The sequence below is a fragment of the Amblyomma americanum genome, chromosome 2 (assembly GCF_052857255.1).
Source record: "Amblyomma americanum isolate KBUSLIRL-KWMA chromosome 2, ASM5285725v1, whole genome shotgun sequence".
NCBI classification, from domain to species: Eukaryota; Metazoa; Arthropoda; class Arachnida; order Ixodida; family Ixodidae; genus Amblyomma; species Amblyomma americanum.
Window position 1 is genome coordinate 214,356,385 of NC_135498.1, and position 18,731 is coordinate 214,375,115.

The 18,731-nt window shown below is 49.8% G+C and overlaps 1 protein-coding gene across 6 annotated transcripts in view; it reads right to left on the minus strand.

The window, feature by feature from the left end:
* The window catches only part of Ns3 (nucleostemin 3), a 249,272-nt gene that overhangs the window by 42,203 nt on the left and 188,338 nt on the right, over positions 1-18,731 (minus strand). For all 6 annotated transcript variants that reach the window (XM_077655667.1, XM_077655668.1, XM_077655672.1 and 3 more), the window contains 2 exons: positions 9,020-9,141; positions 8,094-8,293 (listed from right to left, as the gene is read on the minus strand). In XM_077655667.1, the coding sequence (XP_077511793.1) occupies positions 8,094-8,293; positions 9,020-9,141 (322 nt within the window). The remainder of the gene's footprint in view (positions 1-8,093; positions 8,294-9,019; positions 9,142-18,731) is intronic.

Here is an 18,731-nt window from a genome sequence, read left to right on the forward strand (position 1 = left end):
TGTCTTTCATAGTCTTTAAACCACACTGGTGGTCTTCTTTGTCTCGTCGAATGCCTCAGTCCTGGAACGTCCCTTTCAACTGGCGTCTGAACAGATGGCTGCTGGGGTGGGTCGTGGTTCTCCTGCTGTGGTTCGCCAAGTGGTTTTGCTGATTCAGACGAACAACTTTTCGGAACTGTAGGTGGTGGAACTGGTTGGGGGCAAGGTACCAGCCGACTCCGATTCCATGTGCGGCCATCATTGAGCTTGTAGGTATCTTGACCACATTGGTCCACAATGGTGAATGGACTCGAGTAGCTCAGAGCGCCCTTAGGCACGTGACCAGGCAACTTGACTCTCACCGGTTGACCTGTTGTTAATGGAGAGTACTTTGCAGCTCGTCGACGGTCAGTGTAAGTCTTACTTGCTTGTTGCCTTTGTGCTACTCTGCTGTGGATGGACTTCATCGCTGCCTGCGGATCTTGAAAAAACTCTTTACCTGGCGCTCCTACAAGATCAAGTTTTGTTCTGGGATGACGGCCGTGAAGAAGGACGGAAGGCTTCACTCCTGTGGTCGCATGCGGTGTGAAACGGTAGACCCCCAGGTATTCGGTGATAGCTTCCTTCAAAGGCCAATGTTCTTGTGCGCAGACTTGAACGTACTCTTTGAGTACTCGATTAAACCTCTCTACCTGCCCGTTAGCTTGCGGATGATAGACTGCCGAATACGTATGAGCGATGCCACGTTCTTTGAGGAAACTGTCAAACTCCAAGGCTGTAAACTGAGCACCATGATCACTCACAATCTCGTCTGGATATCCTTCCCTGCTGAAGATGCTTCGCAGAAAGGAGATGACTGTTGCAGTTGTCACCCTTGCTGAGAAACAAACCTCAGGCCACTTGCTGTAGTAATCGATGGCTGTAATGGCAAAACGGCAATCTGCCGGCACTTCGGAAAAAGGGCCCACAATATCGACGCCTAGCTTCTGCCATGGTGCAGATGGGAATGCAACTGGCTGCAGAGGTGGTGTCACGGGTTTTGCAGACTTGTCAACAGATTGGCATACCGCGCAGGATGCAATGAATTGTTCTACTTGCTTGCACATAGCAGGCCACCAGTATTGCTCACGTAGTCGCTGCTTTGTCCTCGTTATTCCCGGATGAGACTCGTGGGCTGCGTCAAGAAGCCGTGCTACGAGGGACGAAGGTACTACAAATTTGTCACCACGAAGCAGGAGGTCTCCAACGACTGAGAGCTCAGTTTGCACCCGGTAGAACGGAACTGCTTCGGCAGGCAACATCTTCACTGCGGGCCATGCCGATGTCACCCACTTTATAACCTGCTGCAGCAACGGGTCCTGCATCGTTTCAATGACAAACTCTTCATGAGTAATGCATGTTGAGACAACACAAACAGTCTCTTCTTCCTCTTCCTCCACACGACCTGGAAGGGGCATCCTTGAAAGAGCATCAGCAACAGTATTCTTGTCACCCTTGTGAAATTCAATCGTGAAGTTGTATGCCAACAGCCTGGCGTGCCACCTCGCAATCCGGAACGGTCGGCGACCTACTCCCTTTGTACTAAGGAGTGTGACCAGAGCCTGGTGATCGGTGCGTAATATGAATGAACGACCCCAAAGGTACACTCTCCAATATTCGCATGCCCACAAGCAAGCAAGGGCTTCCAATTCCCCTACAGAATACTTCTGTTCCTGTGAAGTAAGCCTGCGAGAAGCAAAAGCAATCGTCACCAGTTCATCATTCCTTGTCTGTTGCAACACTGCTCCCAAGCCAATGGATGAGGCATCCGTAGTGACAATAATGTCACCCGCAGGATCAAATAGCTGTAAACATCTTGTGGCCAGGGAACATTTCAGTTGCTCGAAACAAGCTTGTCTTGCAGGGTTCCATGTCAATGTGGCATTCTTACGTAGCAACTCTCGAAGAGGCTCGACAACCACCGCATAGTCAGGTATAAATTTGGCGTAGTAGCCTACCATGCCCAAGAATGAGCGCAGAGTACCGACATTTGTTGGGGCTGGCACAGCCTGGATGGCGTCAATGTTACTTTGTAAAGGGCGTATTCCCCTGTGACTGATCCTGTGACCAAGGAAGTCGACTTCTTGCACATTAAAAATGCATTTGTCATTCAACTTCAATCCAGCCTTTGCAATCAAGTGCAAAACTTGTTTCAAATTCTTGAAGTGCTCTTCACGTGTGCTTCCGTACACAATGACATCAACTATGTAGCACAAAGTGTTTTTGCAGTTCTGCAAAATAGTGGCCATCATTTTCTGAAACGCAGACGGTGCTGATGCAAGACCGAAACAGACGCGCTTGAATCTGTACAGTCCACTATCGGTTATGAAGGTAGTCAGTTCCCTGCTTTCAGGGCTTAGCAGAACTTGGTGATATGCAGCTGCTAAATCAATCTTTGAAAAGTAATTTGCGCCATGAAGTTTGTGCAATATTTCTTCCGTGTGCGGCAGTGGAAATTTGTCAACGACAATCGCTTTGTTTGGTTCGCGCAGATCGACACAAATTCTTATCTTGCCGTTTTTCTTTGCTACTACTACGATTGGAGACACCCATTCAGACGTGTCAATCTTTTCTATGACATCTTCTTGCTCAAGGCGCTGCAGCTCTTCGCGTACTCGGTCTCGCATTGAAAATGGCAAACGCCGCAACTTAGCAACAACAGGCGTGATTCCTTCTCTTATCTTGACCTAATGGACAAAATTTGTTGCAAGCCCTAACTTGCCATCAAACAAGTGCGGAAACTGGCAAAACAGTTCACGGTCAAGGCCTTCTGGCGCTTGCGTAATATGGGTGCATTGCAATGACGTACCGTTGATTTGCAGACGCAGCGTTTCGACAGCGTCGATGCCGAGAATGTCAGTACCGTCCTTGACGACGTAGAAGAGAATGTCGGCCTGCCGATCCTGGAAGATGACTGGCGCCGTTCCACGACGACGTTCGTTTTAGAAGTGAAGTAAGCGTCCAACGTAGCCACCGCTGCATCGTACTCGTCGCTCGTACCGCTTCCTTCCTTTCCTTCTGTAGGCGGCGTCGACGATTTCTCCTCCGGCAACGCGTAGTACAAGCGTTGGCCTTCCACACCCAAACAGTGTAGCAGCAAAGCTTTACGGGGCGCAGGTGGGTGAGCGTCGCTCCCGGACGCCAGGAGATAGTTCTTGAAAAGGCGGTGCCACTGCGTCCAAGGAATGGCGGGCTTCCCGGGCGTCGGCAGGAACTCGGGCGGTTGATGCAGGCTCATTGCTTCCGCGTTCGGTTACTTCACCACTCGTCGCCAACTGTTGTATCCCGTACCGTTGGGGAACTGCCCGGTCCGACTGCCCGGAGCAGCCGGAGCACCACCACGTCAAGCACCCGCCACGTACATACTTCGACCAACTCTTCTTTTATTCCAGTTCAATGATGAATATATATACAGATGTGCGAGTCAGCTGACCAGATAGGGCGCATGCCTAGCGCCACCTAGTTTATACAAACATAACTACAGAATACAATACCACACAAGTTTCCTTTTTTACTTTCAAATGCGCGCACAGCACTCAAAAGAGCACTGATAGTCGATGACGGAAGGGCCGCTGTTCCACTCGAGGCGGCACCCCCACTCGAAACGGCGGCTGTGCCGAGGAGTGTCAGTAGCCGACGGAAGAGCCGACGCCATTCACGCATAGTTTCTCTTTTCTCTGACACATTTGTTTACTGCCGGCCATGTTCCACAAGTTTTCAATGTAAAGCTTCGTCAGTCGTCATTTGTGCTCTAGGTCCGGCAAGCGACTGGCGCTCGTTCACGGTTACATTCAAGATGGCTGCCATTCTTTATGCCACAGAAACGAACAGCTGCGCGCCGGGCCGCAAGTTCGACTACTGCCGGCCGCGTTTCACAAGTTTTTAATGTAATGCTTCGTCAGTCGTCATTTGGATGAGGCATCTTTCAAGCGTTACTTCATGGACGGATCACGAGTGCGGCAGTTTTGTCCTGGCGATGCGGTGTATGCAAGGAACTGTCAAGTAATTTCATCGGTCACCGGACCTCTTTCGCACCAAGTTTGCATGCTGAATAGACGTAGGTGGTGCCAGTAATGTGGATCAGCTGCGTAATCAGTCAAGCCCATTCTTCCCAACGGGGCTGCCAGTGATAGCCAGGAGGAAATCGGACACCGCCAGCCCAACGTTGCAAGAAGAGCCTGTACCACAGGAAGCTGCAGCGTTCTCGCCAGCAACCACACCAGCGTTGCTGGAAGACTCTCTACTGTCTGAAGCCCAATCTACCTCTGAGCTAGCTGGAAACATTCCGATTGATATGCCGTCTCCTAGCGAATGCACAAAAGCGGTGACTGCAGACGGAGCACAATGCCAAAGGCGGCCACCACTAAGATTTCGGGACTACCGTATTTACATGATTGTAAGTCAACCTATTTTTCAAAATTTGAAAATCCGAAGTAGAGGGGGGTCGACTTAAAATCAAAACCAAAGCATCGCACCATAAATAAAGGCGAGAAAAACAAGGTATCAGGCATGCTACAGCATTTAACAACGATGTTAGAACGATGAGCTGTGGGACCACAGCAACGATCATGACGGCAGTGCTAGTGAGGACGATGGCGCAAGTGTAGATGACTAGTCCAGTGACTAATACATTATTGTTTTGGAATGTGCCCAAAGGGCACTTTGTCAACCGATAGCGGCTGGCAATAAGAGGAGGGCACATGATAGTGCTATCGCGTTCTATTATCAAAAGCCAAGTGTAAACGACCTCCAAGTTGTTTTTTTTTTTCAGAAGTGTAATGTGGGAGGGTCGACTTACATTCGAGTCAACTTACAATCGTGTAAATACGGTATGTCACTTAAGGGGGGAGAAGTGTAGTGTCGGTGCTTGGACAACTGTAGTTGGAGCTATCGCCATCACCGTCACCATGGCTGGACCGCCTTTTGGCACTGCCGCCCAGCCGTCAGTTGCTCACTCTTGCTCCATGTAATGCAACAGCCGAGTCGGCCGGTAACTTGTAATCATGTCATAACTAAACCTGCGTCACTGACGCCATACATGACAATGGTCATTGAGTTAGACAGACAGAGCAGAACAGTGGGTCTAAAAATTAACATGCAGAAAACCAAAGTAATGTTCAACAGCTTAGCAACGGAACAGCAGTTCACAATTGGCAGTGACGTGCTGAAAGTGGTAAAGGAATACTTTGGGCAGGCAGTGACAGCAGATCTGGATCATGAGATGGAAATAACTAGAAGGATTAGAATGGGGTGGAGCGCATATGGCAGGTTCTCTCAGATCACGAATAGCAGGTAACCAATATCCCTCAAGAGAAAAGTGTACAACAGCTGTATCTTACCGGTACTCACCTATGGGGCACAAACGTGGAGGCTAACGAAAAGGGTTCAGCTTAAGTTAAGGACAACGCAGCGAGCCATGGAAAAAAGAATGATAGGTAAAGGGTTCAGCTTAAGTTAAGGACAGTGCAGCGAGCCATGGAAAGAAGAATGATAGGTAAAGGGTTCAGTTTAAGTTAAGGACAACGCAGCGAGCCATGGAAAGAAGAATGATAGGTAAAGGGTTCAGCTTAAGTTAAGGACAACGCAGCGAGCAATGGAAAGAAGAATGATAGGTAAAGGGTTCAGCTTAAGTTAAGGACAACGCAGCGAGCCATGGAAAGAAGAATGATAGGTGTAACATTAAGAGACCGGTAGCTGGCAGAGTGGGTGAGGGAACAATCGCGGGTTAATGACATCCAGGTCGAAGTCAATCAAGAGGATGAAATGGGCTTGGGCAGGGCATGTACTGCGAAGGCAAGGTGACCGCTGGTACTTAAGGGTAACAGAGAGGATTCCAAGAGAAGGCAAGCGTAGCAGGGGGTGGCAGAAGGTTAGGTGGGCGGATGAGATTAAGAAGTTTGCAGGCATACGTTGGCCGCAGCTGGCAAAGGACCGGGTTAATTGGAGAGACATGGGTGAGGCCTTTGCCCTGCAGTGGGTGGAGTCAGGCTGATGATGATGATGATTATCGAATATTCACACATGCCTAGCATTAACCTTTAAGGAGGAGCTCAAGAGTCCCCTCCAGTTTTTATGGAGGTTATAAGAGTGCAGTATACACAACTCCTAGCAGCACAGTTGAGAGAACACACCTTGAGAACCCTGATTGCGCATGCTTCTCCAGAGGAGAGAGTTGATGCATTGGGCTCTGCTGGTGCTATGACCCGTTCGACTCGCATTTGGAAGAGTGCGTGACCTTTATCGGGCTGACAAAGTGAACAGCAAATGCTTTGTAAGCACCTGAGCGTCAGTCCTGTTGGCAACCACTGCTAATTGAATCAAGGTGAAGGGATGTTTCTGCCACAACGGTGAGCCTGTCTTCTTATTCCTTCTGTTTTCAAGTGTGCAGAAGGGCAAGTTATACGTCATCTATCTGCCAAGCAATCAATGTAACAAGAATGAAGGCCAACGAAATTGGCATCATCGCTTTCTAATTGTACTCTATACGCCTTTTTTCCTTGTGTTACCGCTTGAGCGAGTGCTGCCAGCTAACTCACAGCAGCCTCAGAATCTCCGGCATATTTAAAGATTTCTTTTTAGTAGCCAGTACCTTAAAATACATGATACACTAAAAATGTATTTCGAAGAAAATACTCCTGATACTTTCATTTTTGGCAAGTGGTACTAATAATGATACAGAACTTAATGTAGAAATGAAAAGAATACAAGCATGTCTGATACTGCCCATGCCTGGCGACGAATTTGTTGATGAGACAGTGGATGTGCAACACATGTCATTGTTGCAGCAGAACTACAGAAGCAGCGAGAGTGTTTTCCGCTTCACGGCCAACTCATGGATGAAAAGTTCACACCAACCAATCCACGCTCTGGGCATGCTGCATTATGGCCCACAAAAATAAGTACTACATCAACCCTCCCGATACAAGCACTTGCCAACTTGTCACCATTCCTGCCTTAATTTTCAAAGATCCTTGTCTCTTTTTCTGATGTGCAGACGAATTTGTCAATGCTTTCAATGAAGCTGGAACGTCCGGCTGACTGCATTGCCTGGCACCTTACTTTTAGGCGGATGTGAGACTTTCAACATCAAATGTAGTGTTTCTTTCTGGCAGCAACCAAAAAAGCGTCGTGCCTTTCCGCTTGTTCCTTCTTTGTCTCGTGCTGCACTGTTGCTGCCACAAATCCAAAATGAAGAGTAGAAAAATTCAAGAAAGCATGGAAAACACTAAGAGCTGCGCATTGCACAAACAGACACCAAGCTATGGTTGCTTGCGTGCTAGCAGCCAATGGCGTGCCAAAATCACACCATATGATTTAAAGGCAGAGTGAAAGCGCCCAGTTTTTGCAGTGCTATTATAATTATTATTCCTTGGTAGTTTGAAGCTGGCATTGGGGAGAAAAATCGCAGACCTACCAGGTTCCACAAGCTTGATGGTGTTCGGCACTGCAATTTGATGCCACAAGCAGGTGAAAGCCCATGCAAACAAGTTTTTTAATAATTTCCCATGTGAAAGACGAAGGTTGCTCAAACAGTCAAGAAGACAAAACTGACTTTTATAATAAACAGGAGAGGTCTATTAGGGCAGGTTTAAAAAGAAATTTAGAACCGAGTAAAGACTTATATGTTTTGTATTCCAGGCATGGAAATGAGATCCGAATCTTGAATACTGAGTTTTCACTAAGATCTTTTCACAAGCCACCAAAGTCAACTCGGGTTTAGAAGAACCTTGTGCTGCCAAGCCGACATTCTGCACCTGGCCTGGACCGACCAGAAAGCCCAGTCCTTGCCCCAGAGGAAACTTCGCTAGCCAGCTTTCTGTTAAGGTATGCATGTCTTCAGACATTGCCGAGGAAGCATTTCATTTTACTTGTCCCTTCTGCAACCAGACTTGCCGCCACCGCGGGTGGGAGCCACTGTATAATTGGAGTTTTAGTACCCAAAGCATGTTTCACTAGGCTGTGAACATTGAGGTGAAGCCACAATGTGCCTTTCCCTAAGGAAACCGAGTGTCATGTCAAGGTATAAAACTAAACGGTGTACCCAGGGTGACACCACCGCCCCCACAGTAACCCACCTGCATCTTGCGCATGGGCTCCTCAAAGGTCAGCAATGGCCGCCGTGCCCTGGCAGGAGGAAACGTGTGGTAGTCCTCCTGACTGACACCGGGTGGCGCCACGCAGTAGAGAAGTTTTCCGCTGACAAAGTCCTTGAGTATGTAGCGCGATGAGCGGGGGTTGTCAGGCAGCCCGCTCTGGGTCATGAAGCCTCGCATGTCTGCACAGCAAAAGGAGCGACATCATCCAAGGAGAGGTGTGGGGTACCTCTTTGCACATAGCCAGCAGGTGCATATAGCACAGCAGATGTGCAAGCAAGGGTGCACAACTTTTTCCCCCCGAAATGTGCCCTCCTCTCTGGACATCCAACATGCTACCCCTTCTGGGCACAGTGCTTTTGCAACCTGCTTTCTTAAAAATGAAGTCAGCAGGAGCTGCAGTGGCCCACACTGCACAGCGCCCAACACCTTCTGCAACCCATTCATGCACGTGTGAACACTGTGGCGTACACTGTCGTCACCACTCAAGATTCATCTGCAAAGTATACAATTCCTTCTCTGAAAACCATACTGGAATTTAAATGCTGGTTAAACCCACACTCGTATAGAAGAAAGCTGATGCTGAAATCAGCCACACCCATTTTGTACAATTCAGCTCAAGTCGGCACTGCAGGCAGCTGACAGGGGCAAGCAGGGTACAAATACAAGGCAAAGCATGCCAATAGTGGTGCTCTGAGGAGCTAGCAGAAGCCAGAGGGCAAAAAACAAAAGGCATGCACTACTACCTTCACCATGAATGCGATTCCACTCGAGTGTCAAGAGGTCCTGAGGAGTACCATAACTAGGACTGGAGGAAAGCAGCACCAATTTAGGCACCCAGCAGCAGCCATGCCAGAGCATCAGCTCCTTTCATTGTGCAAAACACAGCGTGTGTGCTGTCCACTCACAGCCATAGGCATTGAGCAGCTCCTCTGAGGTGGGCGCCCGTGTAGGGTCCTCCGTCTCGTGGGGGGCCGGTAGGCAGATGCTGTACGTAGACTCCAGCACGTGCCGTGGAATCAGGCTCCCAACATGGACACACCGGCTGTCAAGGACGTCTTCCTCCACTACAACCCCTTGTTCCTCCCATTTGCTGCTGAGGGGATGCCCCGTTTTCAACTTTTCTATGGAGGCAAGCATACCCGGCTCTTCACACCACCAGCAGTCCCTACATCCACCATGTTTCACTCACACAGCTGCTGTCAAACTACCACAGCTTCACTCCTTGGAGGGTTCATGAGCAGGCTTTGCACCAAGAGACATGTGTGCTGACTAAGGCACTTTCAAAGAGCTCACATGCATTTCACACGACGGATGCTGTGTCATCGCTTTACAAGCACTCATACTGTGAGCAGTGGCCGCCACACAAACCAAGCAGCCAGCTTCCTCCCACAAAAGCAACTGGATTGTGCCTGGAAATGTTCTTCACAGCCAAGGCTCACAAGCAGGATATTCTCTTCAATGCCATCATTTCAGAACGCGGAACTTGGCAATTTTCCTTGGCCCCGCTGCGGTGGCTCAGTGGTTAGGGCGCTCCACTACAGAGCCAGAGTTCCCGGGTTCGAACTCGACCGCGGCGGCTGCGTTTCGATGGAGGCGAAACGCTAAGGCGCCGGTGTGCTGTGCAATGTCAGTGCATGTTAAAGATCCCCAGGTGGTCGAAATTATTCCGGAGCCCTCCACTACGGCACCTCTTTCTTCTTTCACTCCCTCCTTTATCCCTTCCCTTACGGCGCAGTGCAGGTGTCCAATGATATATGAGACAGATACTGTGCCATTTCCTTTCCCCAAAACCAATTATTATTATTATTATAATTGTCCTTGGGGCATTTTCTGCAAAGGTACTTGACCTTGCTGAAGGTCGACGACCCTTACCCCGTGTAAAAGACCTCCTATGTTTAGGATTACCTTCGTGACCGATGTCCCCCATCAGTGAGTGGTTTCTCAGTAGATGTCAAGGATTTGTACTATTCCTGCCATATGATGGCATTCTAAAATTAGTCAATGAAGGCATCGATGAGTATGGCACCGTTCATTTCCAGAATGCGTGTGGCACTAACGTGGACACATTCCGGGACCTAGTGAAATGTTACCTGCGGTCGTCCTTGGTTGCCTTTGAAAGTGACATTTACACCCAGAAAAAAGGGGTGTGCATTGGTTCCTGCTTATCCCCTGTGCTCAGTGACCTCGCTTTGGCATACCACGACAGGAATCTGAAAAGACAGCTTAGCACTGTAAGAAACACCTGGATTTTCCGGTATGTTGACGATTACCTCAGCCTGTTCAACTGTCAGCCAGGGGACTATACCACTGACCATGCGAACCTCATCTCAGGCTGTTTTGAAGCAACCATCTCTGGCTTCACCTTGACAAGGGAACTTCCCACAGACAACTAGTTGAGATTCCTGGATCTTTTGACTTTTGACCCACACCATTTATGCTGGAAGTATGCAACCCGCTCTAAAAAATGTCCTCTACCTTTCTAGTCTGCGCACTCTAAGGTCGTAAAATGCAGCATCGCCATCGCAGCAATGAGGGATGCACTCAGAAGATCATGCTCACATCAAGTTGGCGCCAGCTTTGTATCCTAAATCAAGAGGCTGGAATCTGCAGGTTTTCCCCCGACCGTACTCAAGGATTTGGCAGAGGTGCCCCTGGCAGAATTCCGGAAAGGAAAATTGAAGCACGACCCTTCACAGAACGGCAAAAAGAAGACTGTCACAATTCCATATGTGCATTTCGTATCGCATCAGCTAAAGAACGCTGGAAACCGCGCTGGCATCCGAGTTATGTTTCCAGCACCACAAACAAGCTGGGTGGCCTGTGCCGAAAAGTGAACCAGAAAGAAAGGAAAAAGATGTGCATCAAAAAATGTGAAAATTGCTTTGTTGAGTGCAAGGATGACGTCGTTTATGAAATTCCGCCAACCTGTGGCCACACGTACGTCGGTCACACAGGCTGTTGCCTCAATGACCGTCTGTGTGAACACACAAATTCAATGACGACTGGAACAGGTAGCAATTTGCCATTACACTGCAAGAACTGCAAGAGCTGTAGACCAAAGCTGCACAAAACGTGCGTTTTACAAAAAGGAACAGAGAAATCTTCGAGGCATTCATTATCGACAAAAGGGGAGAGACTTTTGTCAGCACACCATCAATCGCCCTCCTCAAGAAGGAACTGTCATATCTGAAATCAGTGCCCAGCCTTTTTTGGTTTCTGTTTTGTTTTACATTCTGCTCGATCACTTGGTGTTTTATCTTTCCTTCCTTCGACAGTATTTATTGCATGTGCAAATAAAACCATTTTCAGTTGGTAATGTCAGCGCATGTGCTTGTTTTTCTTCTGTCGTCTGTGCGTTCTTTTCCGCTGCAAATTTCCTCCACTCCGGATGTGAATCCAAATCACCCTTTGAAACATGCTTTCCGGTTCATGGAACAAGAAAGCTTGTTCCAGATCACCGACAGGAAAATTGGTAGCGTCTACTCGGTCGTTAAATCGAGTAGATGTGCAAAAGCATGTGTTTAGTCTGGTTGGCTTGTAGTTTTGCTTTGACGGGTCATCGGCACATCTGAGACGACATAACACTCAAACCCGAATAGAGTCGATCCCGGATATATGGAATTATTCCCTATATCGAACAGTTGTAAAATCCCCTTGGGAATCCCATGCAAAAGCATTGCAAATTTGTTTGGGTTTCTCGAACTTCCGTGCACCCCATATTTGATATATCGAATTCCGTGCCCCGCCGCGCCCCCGCAAGTGTGCTTCTCCCAATATGACCCATCTTGGAAGCGGGCTTCTCCCATCGCTGCGCACCCCTGCAAATGGGCTTCTCCTAGTGGAGTTCACAATCTTCCTGGAATCTCATCTCGTGCGCGGCGCTGGCCTTGGACACCTTCGTGCAGCGCTGCACAAGTAAGAGTCAGGTGACGAGAACTTTGTGGGGTGTGAACGGAAATGAGGATGGCCATAGGGGCATGTAAGGGGCTGGGAAGAGGGAACCCGCGCGCTAAATTTCTGCATGCTGGTTGGCTGACTCCGCTGGCACAGCCAAAACAAGAGACGTCATCTAGCTGCCACGAACGTTTTGGCCATTATGGCTGTCACTGCTGTCGGTGTTGCTTGGGCATGTGACTGGTGCGGAAGAGTGTAGTGGTCATTATTATAGCTTTGTTCACGAGGCCAATGTGAGTTCACTTGTGACTTGTGCGGTGTCTTGCGTTTTCTTTTCGATTTGGTCGTGTGTTTGTGAGCCGTGAACGCGAAAAAAAAACTGAACAATTGGGACCTGACAACAAAGGTGGACATCATTCAACTTTTCCCTCCTTGGCATTGCATAACCCTCCGCTTCCCTTCTCCTCTTCTATTCTCTTATTTTCTTTCACAACCCTTCGCCTGATTCGTCCAAGAGGAGCCCACCGGCGCAAGTTTGGAACCCTGCAGTGTGGGGTCATGTGACAGTTTTCCTGCCTTTTTGTTCCCCTTTCGCAAGCGTGGCAGCGGCGCAAGGTCACTAACGTGGGTGAAAGTTTTAATCAGGCGCTTATGTTGTCCTTGCGGTCGTTTCGTGCAAAGACAGCGATTGTGCACGTATTTAAGAGTGACAGTGTCCTTGTGCTTGCCGATATTTGACTGAAAATATTTCATCAACATGTTCAGCCGTCAAAACAGGAACTAATCGTCCTTTGTCGCATCCTGTGCTGTATTATACATGCGCATTGCGTTTTCTTCGTGCCAAGACCGCGATCACACACGTATTGCTGGCCATCGGCTCCACTATATGAGTCACGTGGTGCTTTTGTGGCTCTGTATGTCCCAATAACACACGTAGTGCACTAACTAATCGAGCTCCGTCACGTACCTGCATAGGCTGCAGTACGCCACCGTCCTCCATGCTTGCTTTGTTTACATTTGCGAGTCGCTCATTCTCTAGGCTGTGCCTGTGTTGCTGCGTGCTCACTTTCTGGCGCTTCATCCTGCCAGATGACGATGACACAGCAGCAAGCCCTGCTGAGGACCTTGCAACGAGCGGGCACAATATTTGCCTCCTCCTGGATAACTGGCCAGCACACTGCGACACCGCCCTTGAGCTTTGCTTCCTGCCACCAGAAGCAGCAGTGGTTTTACAGCGACTTGATCAAGGAATCATCCGTGCGTTCAACGTAAGCTATCGGAAGCATGTCATAGTGCGGCTTCTAAGTATTAGAAATGAAACTGTGGGTTAATGACAAGCTGAAGATAAGTTCACTGGCCGCGATCGAAATGATCAGCTGCGCCGGGCAAAACACGACTCGAGACACTTGAAACCACCGGCTCGAGAGGACTGCTTCCATCATGCTGGACTGTGTCATGAGGGCAATTTGCCATGCTGTGGAAGGAACTCGCCAATGTTGCAGACGCTGTTGTGATAATCCGTGCCGAGAATAATTCCCGGTCACGAATGAAAGACAAGTCAGTCAGGGGCATACGACGCACACTGGCCAGCCCAGTCCTGCATGCCTTTTATTCAGCCATACGGTGGCGCCCTCCAGTGAACAATAAATGTCACATCCCTACACCCTTTAATAAACAAGAAACAATTATGAGATTAAGTATCACAAAGGCAGCATTTGAGTTATAGGGAATAACACTGCACAAGCCGACACACTGTGGTGCCCTGTCGGGGAGGCTTGGTTATAGGTGTTTGACGAGGGGATGCTGTACTGTCTGCAGCCCTTGGCTGCCTTGTTTCATCAGTTGATACCCCTCGACAAGAGACTTCAGACCTCAAACCTGACAAGTCAGACACCGCAACAGGTCCTGCCAGCTTGGACATGTCAGTACTTGGCTTCGGTACGTCAGAGTGGCTGACCGGGCGCCGGAGATGGTCAAGATGGCGCATCCAACGTCATCCGTCTTCCAAATGCAGGTTCGATGAAAACACTCCAGGAGCTGTGACTACAGTCAGCGCCGCCCATGCAGGCCCTCGCCGCAAGTTTCTGCCGAATACTTGATCTCCAGGCTGCCCCCGAATCCGAGGGTTCGTTCTCTGATCACATCTGATCTTCTGCTTGAGCTGCTTTTGCTGTACAGTGATCCTCGGATCCAGTCAAAGCAGATCCATCACAGTCTTCATTTTTCGTCCCAGCAACAACAGTTCTGCGGGACTGCATCCTGTAACTTCATGTGGTTTCGACGTTTCAGTCATCAATATGCGTGCAATTTGTGCACGAAGGTCGCCACGTTTACACTTTTAAGGAAATATGTGATTATTACAAATCCACGCACCAAGCTCTTCCCACCCCGTTCAAAGGGCTGGGGAGGGCCAATGAGCAGGTACTGCTGCGCCTGCTCACTAACACGATGCTATGCCCAGCAACTCTAATGAATTTCGATCCTCAATTCTACGGGCAGTACTCGCACTGTGGGGAGGTGTCTGACACCTACCACACGGTGTGGGCCTGCCAGCAGAACCCATCCCTACCCCCTATCCCAAACCCCACCCGAGAGGACTGGGAGGCGACCCTGTCCGGCTTCTGCACCCTCGAGGCCCAAAGGGCCTTAACGCAGCGTGCCCAGGCTGCGGCAACCGCCAATGGGGTGCCTGACTAGGCAGCCCACCTAGTCCTAGTAAGGGCGTGACCCTTCAGGTCACGACCCCCAACATCTCTCTCTATGATTAATAAATGTTTTCACCCCCATCACCAGGACCTGCCTTTTGCAGCTTCCTCTTCACCGTCTGGACGGCACGTTTTACAGCCCCATTAGGCGCTGGATGGTACGGCAGTAGCAGCATCCGTCGCACCCTATTCTTCTTCAAGAACGTTTCATACATGTCATTAATGAACGCTGGCCCATTGTCAGACACCACAATATCAGGTAAGCCCTGGTTTGCAAACATGATTTGCAAGCACGTGATGGCACGTGATGGTTTGCGAATATGACTTGCAAGCACGCAATCCGGCCTCTGCAGATGGCGTCGACACTGGGAACACCTCGATCCACTTAGAAGAAGCATCCACTGCGATAAAGAAATAAGTGTTCCGGTACGGCCCAGCATAGTCCACGTGAAGTGTTGACCAGGGTCTGTCCGGGAATGGCCAGGGCATGATGGGTATTGGCTGCACAGCTCGCTGCTGCTCCTGGCAGATCAGGCATCCCTGGACAGCAGCAACGATATTTTTATCTATTGAAGGCCACTTATATGTGGCACCGCGCCACGGCCTTCATTTTGGATATCCCTGGATGGCCCTCGTGAAGCAGCCTCAAGACATCACCTTGGAGTGATGCATGGATCAATGCACGGTTGCCCCGGAGCACGCAGTTCCCTTGCACGCTCGTCTCCGTAAACCGTGTTTCACAGGGTTTCCCCTCAGGCCCCATGTTCAGCTGGCGGCCAGTCCACAAGGCTTCCCTTACTCCTGAAAACACTGGGTCCCAGGCTGTAGCATCAGCGACAGCAGCTGATGACAGTACTCGTGGGTATACTCCCGCCAGCATGGGGACGCCAGCAGGGCAGACCATAGAGAAGTTTGTTGTGGGCAGTGGCAGACGGCTCAGCCCGTCCGCATATGCGATGTAGCTGCCAGACCGGTAGCTCAGTGTATATCGATACCCAGACAACATCACAGCCCATCGTAGCACCCTGGGAGAGCAGGACTCTGGGACAGACTTGTCTGCTGCGAGCAATCCCAGTAGTGGCTTGTGGTCAGTGATGACTTTGAACGGTCAGCCCCACAAATACTGTCTGAACCTTGAGACTCCAAACACGAGGGCTAGCACTTCTTTGTCCAACTGGCTGTAGTTCCTTTCGGTCACCACCAGACTTCGAGATGCGAAAGCAATGGGACGCTGCTCCTCTGACATCTCGCGCTGTGCCAACACTGCCCCAAGCCCGTACAGAGGCATCCATGATCACCAGGCACCAGTCGGCCTTGCAGGCGGGCGTGAGTAACTCTTTGCTGTTTCAGAATGCTTGCTCCTCTTCTGACAACCAGTACCACAGGGCCCCTGCCACCAGGAAGCGGTTAAGGAGATGCAACACACTAAACAGGTTTGGCATGAACAGTCTATAAAAAGTTGATCAAGCCCAAGTAGCTCCGTAGCTCCTTCACATTCCGAGGCACTGGTGCTGCCAGCACGTCAGTCTTGGCTGGATTTGGTGGAAGACCAGCTGCATTTATGACGTGGCCCAGATACTCCACCTTAGGTACCAGGAACTCGCATTTAGACACCTTAAGCTGAAGCCCGGCTCTCCTCAGTCGCTCCAGGACTTTGCAAATAGCCCAATGGTCGCTGCCGTTGGCACCGGTCACCAGTATATCGTCGAAATTTACTGTGACATAGTCAAGATTGTGTAGAAGGTTCTCCATCTCGTGTTAGAACAAAGCCAGGGCTGACGACACCCTAAACGAAAGTCGGGTGAACTGGTACAAGCCCTTCGGGGTGTTGGTGGTGGCAAACTTTTCAGAGCCTTCATGCAGCTTAACCTGCTGGTACGCATCTCTCAGGTCGAGCTTTGTGAACTTGTCCCCCCCACCAGCCCTGCAAAGAGCCCCTCAATGCGAGGGATTGGGTACAACTCCAGTACCGTCACGGGCTGACTATCATCTTGAAATCGCCGCACAGGTGAACATGACCATCTCGCTTTACAACGGAAACGACGAGCGTGGCCCATTCCGACGTCTCGACAGGTCGGATGACTCCGTCACGCTCCATCCTTTGCAACTCCTCAGCAACTCTGTCTCGCAGCACGAATGGAATGACTCACGGCTTGAAAAATTTTGGCTTGGCACCCTCTTGCACGCTAATCTAGGCAGTCACGCCGTCAAAGGTGCCCAGTCCCTCTGAAAATACTTCATGAAATTGGCTGACCGCTTCTTCCACGGACGTCACTGCATTGACTTCTGGCTTGCCGATCCCAACATGAAATTCCTTCATCCAGCTTCTTCCGAACAGCGTCGGACACAGGCTCTTCACGGCAAACAACAGCAGCACACACTTGTTCTCGCCGAGTTTCACGGTTGCCGCGAACTTGCCCACCACCAGCTTCGTGTCGCTGAAACACCCCCTGAGCTGAACATCAGATAGCACCAACGTCGCCGAGGGGAACATCTCCAAAAACTTCCTCTCGCTGATAGTCAACACACTGGTGCCGGTATCAATCTCCATATCCAATGTCACCCCATTGATGGAAACTTCCAACACACGCAGGCTCTGGCCCGGCCGCTTGAAGCGTCCATAGGTCATACGCACCCTCCTCCCCTGACCTGCATTCCAACACCGCCAGCTCCACAGCCTGGACAAGTCTCGACCCATTCCGGCACCTCGTTTTTGCAGTCTGTGAAACGCTTGACCTGCATACTCTTGCCAGATGTCCTCTCTGCTCGCACTTGAAACAGACACTGCTCACCTGACGACATTGGGGTGTCAGATGATTTCCTCCACAGCAGAAACACGACCCACTTGTCTGCTGTTTGGTTTTCACAATGTTCGCAGTCTCCACGGCTTTTACCGTTGTCACTTAAGCTGGTTGAGCACACAATGCACTGGAATCCTTCCGTGCAGCCTCCATCGGAATGACGGTATTCTTTGCAGTCTCAAAGTCCAAATTTTCTGTTTCTAACAGCCGAGTTTGCATTGTGACGTCGCCGATTCCACCCAAAATTCAGTCCCGTAGCATCCGATCACGAAATGATGCGAAATTGCAGTTACCAGCACGCTTCTTCAGTGATGCAATGAAGTCTATAACTGGCTCTCCATCCCGCCAATGTCGAGAAAAAAACATGAAACTGGCCACAACCTCCGACACCTTCGGTGAGTAGTGCTTATTCAGAACGTCGAAAATTGTAGCTGAGGTGGTGTCGGCAGGTTTTGTAGGGGCGAGCAGGCTCCTAAACAGCGAGTAAATTTCTGGACCACAACATGTCAGGAACACAGCAGCCTTCTTCGTCTCGGCAATGTCGTTTGCCGCGAAGTACAGTTCCATGCTTTCACAATACTCGGTCCAATCCGACGTACCTGCGTCGAATGGTTCCACATTCCCGACCACAGACATGGCCGATATACGGGGGACCGATGACACAGGCGTGACTGCGGTTTATCACTTATCGCCAATTGTAATAATCCGTGCCGAGAACAATTGCCGGCCACGAATGACAGATAACATGTCAGTCGGGAGCATACGAAGCACACTCCAGCCCAGTCCTGCGTGCCTTTTATTTAGCCATGCTGTGGCACCCTCCAATAAACAATAAACGCCCCAGCTGGACAGTTGACGTAGCTGTGACGGCAAACCCACTGAACTTGAAAATTGTTTCTGGCGCCATCCCTGAGGACTGCTCCAGAAGATGATCGCCCTTACACGATGCTTCGCGATGCCATTTCTGCTACTAATGTGCTGCGATGATACTGTTTGGGAACACAGGGAAGCAAGCGGACAGGAGTTCGTTCAAGCGATGCCGCATGTCGAAAATGTGATTCTCATTGATGGAGCTAAACGCACTGTTCAAAAAAAAAAATCACAACCAACTGCAATTAGGCGTACTTTCTCGCCAATAAATTACTTTTCGAGTACAATTCATTGCGAGTGGAATAGATTTTCTTCCGTCAGTGCATTTTCGCTCCCCTGTTCGTGAC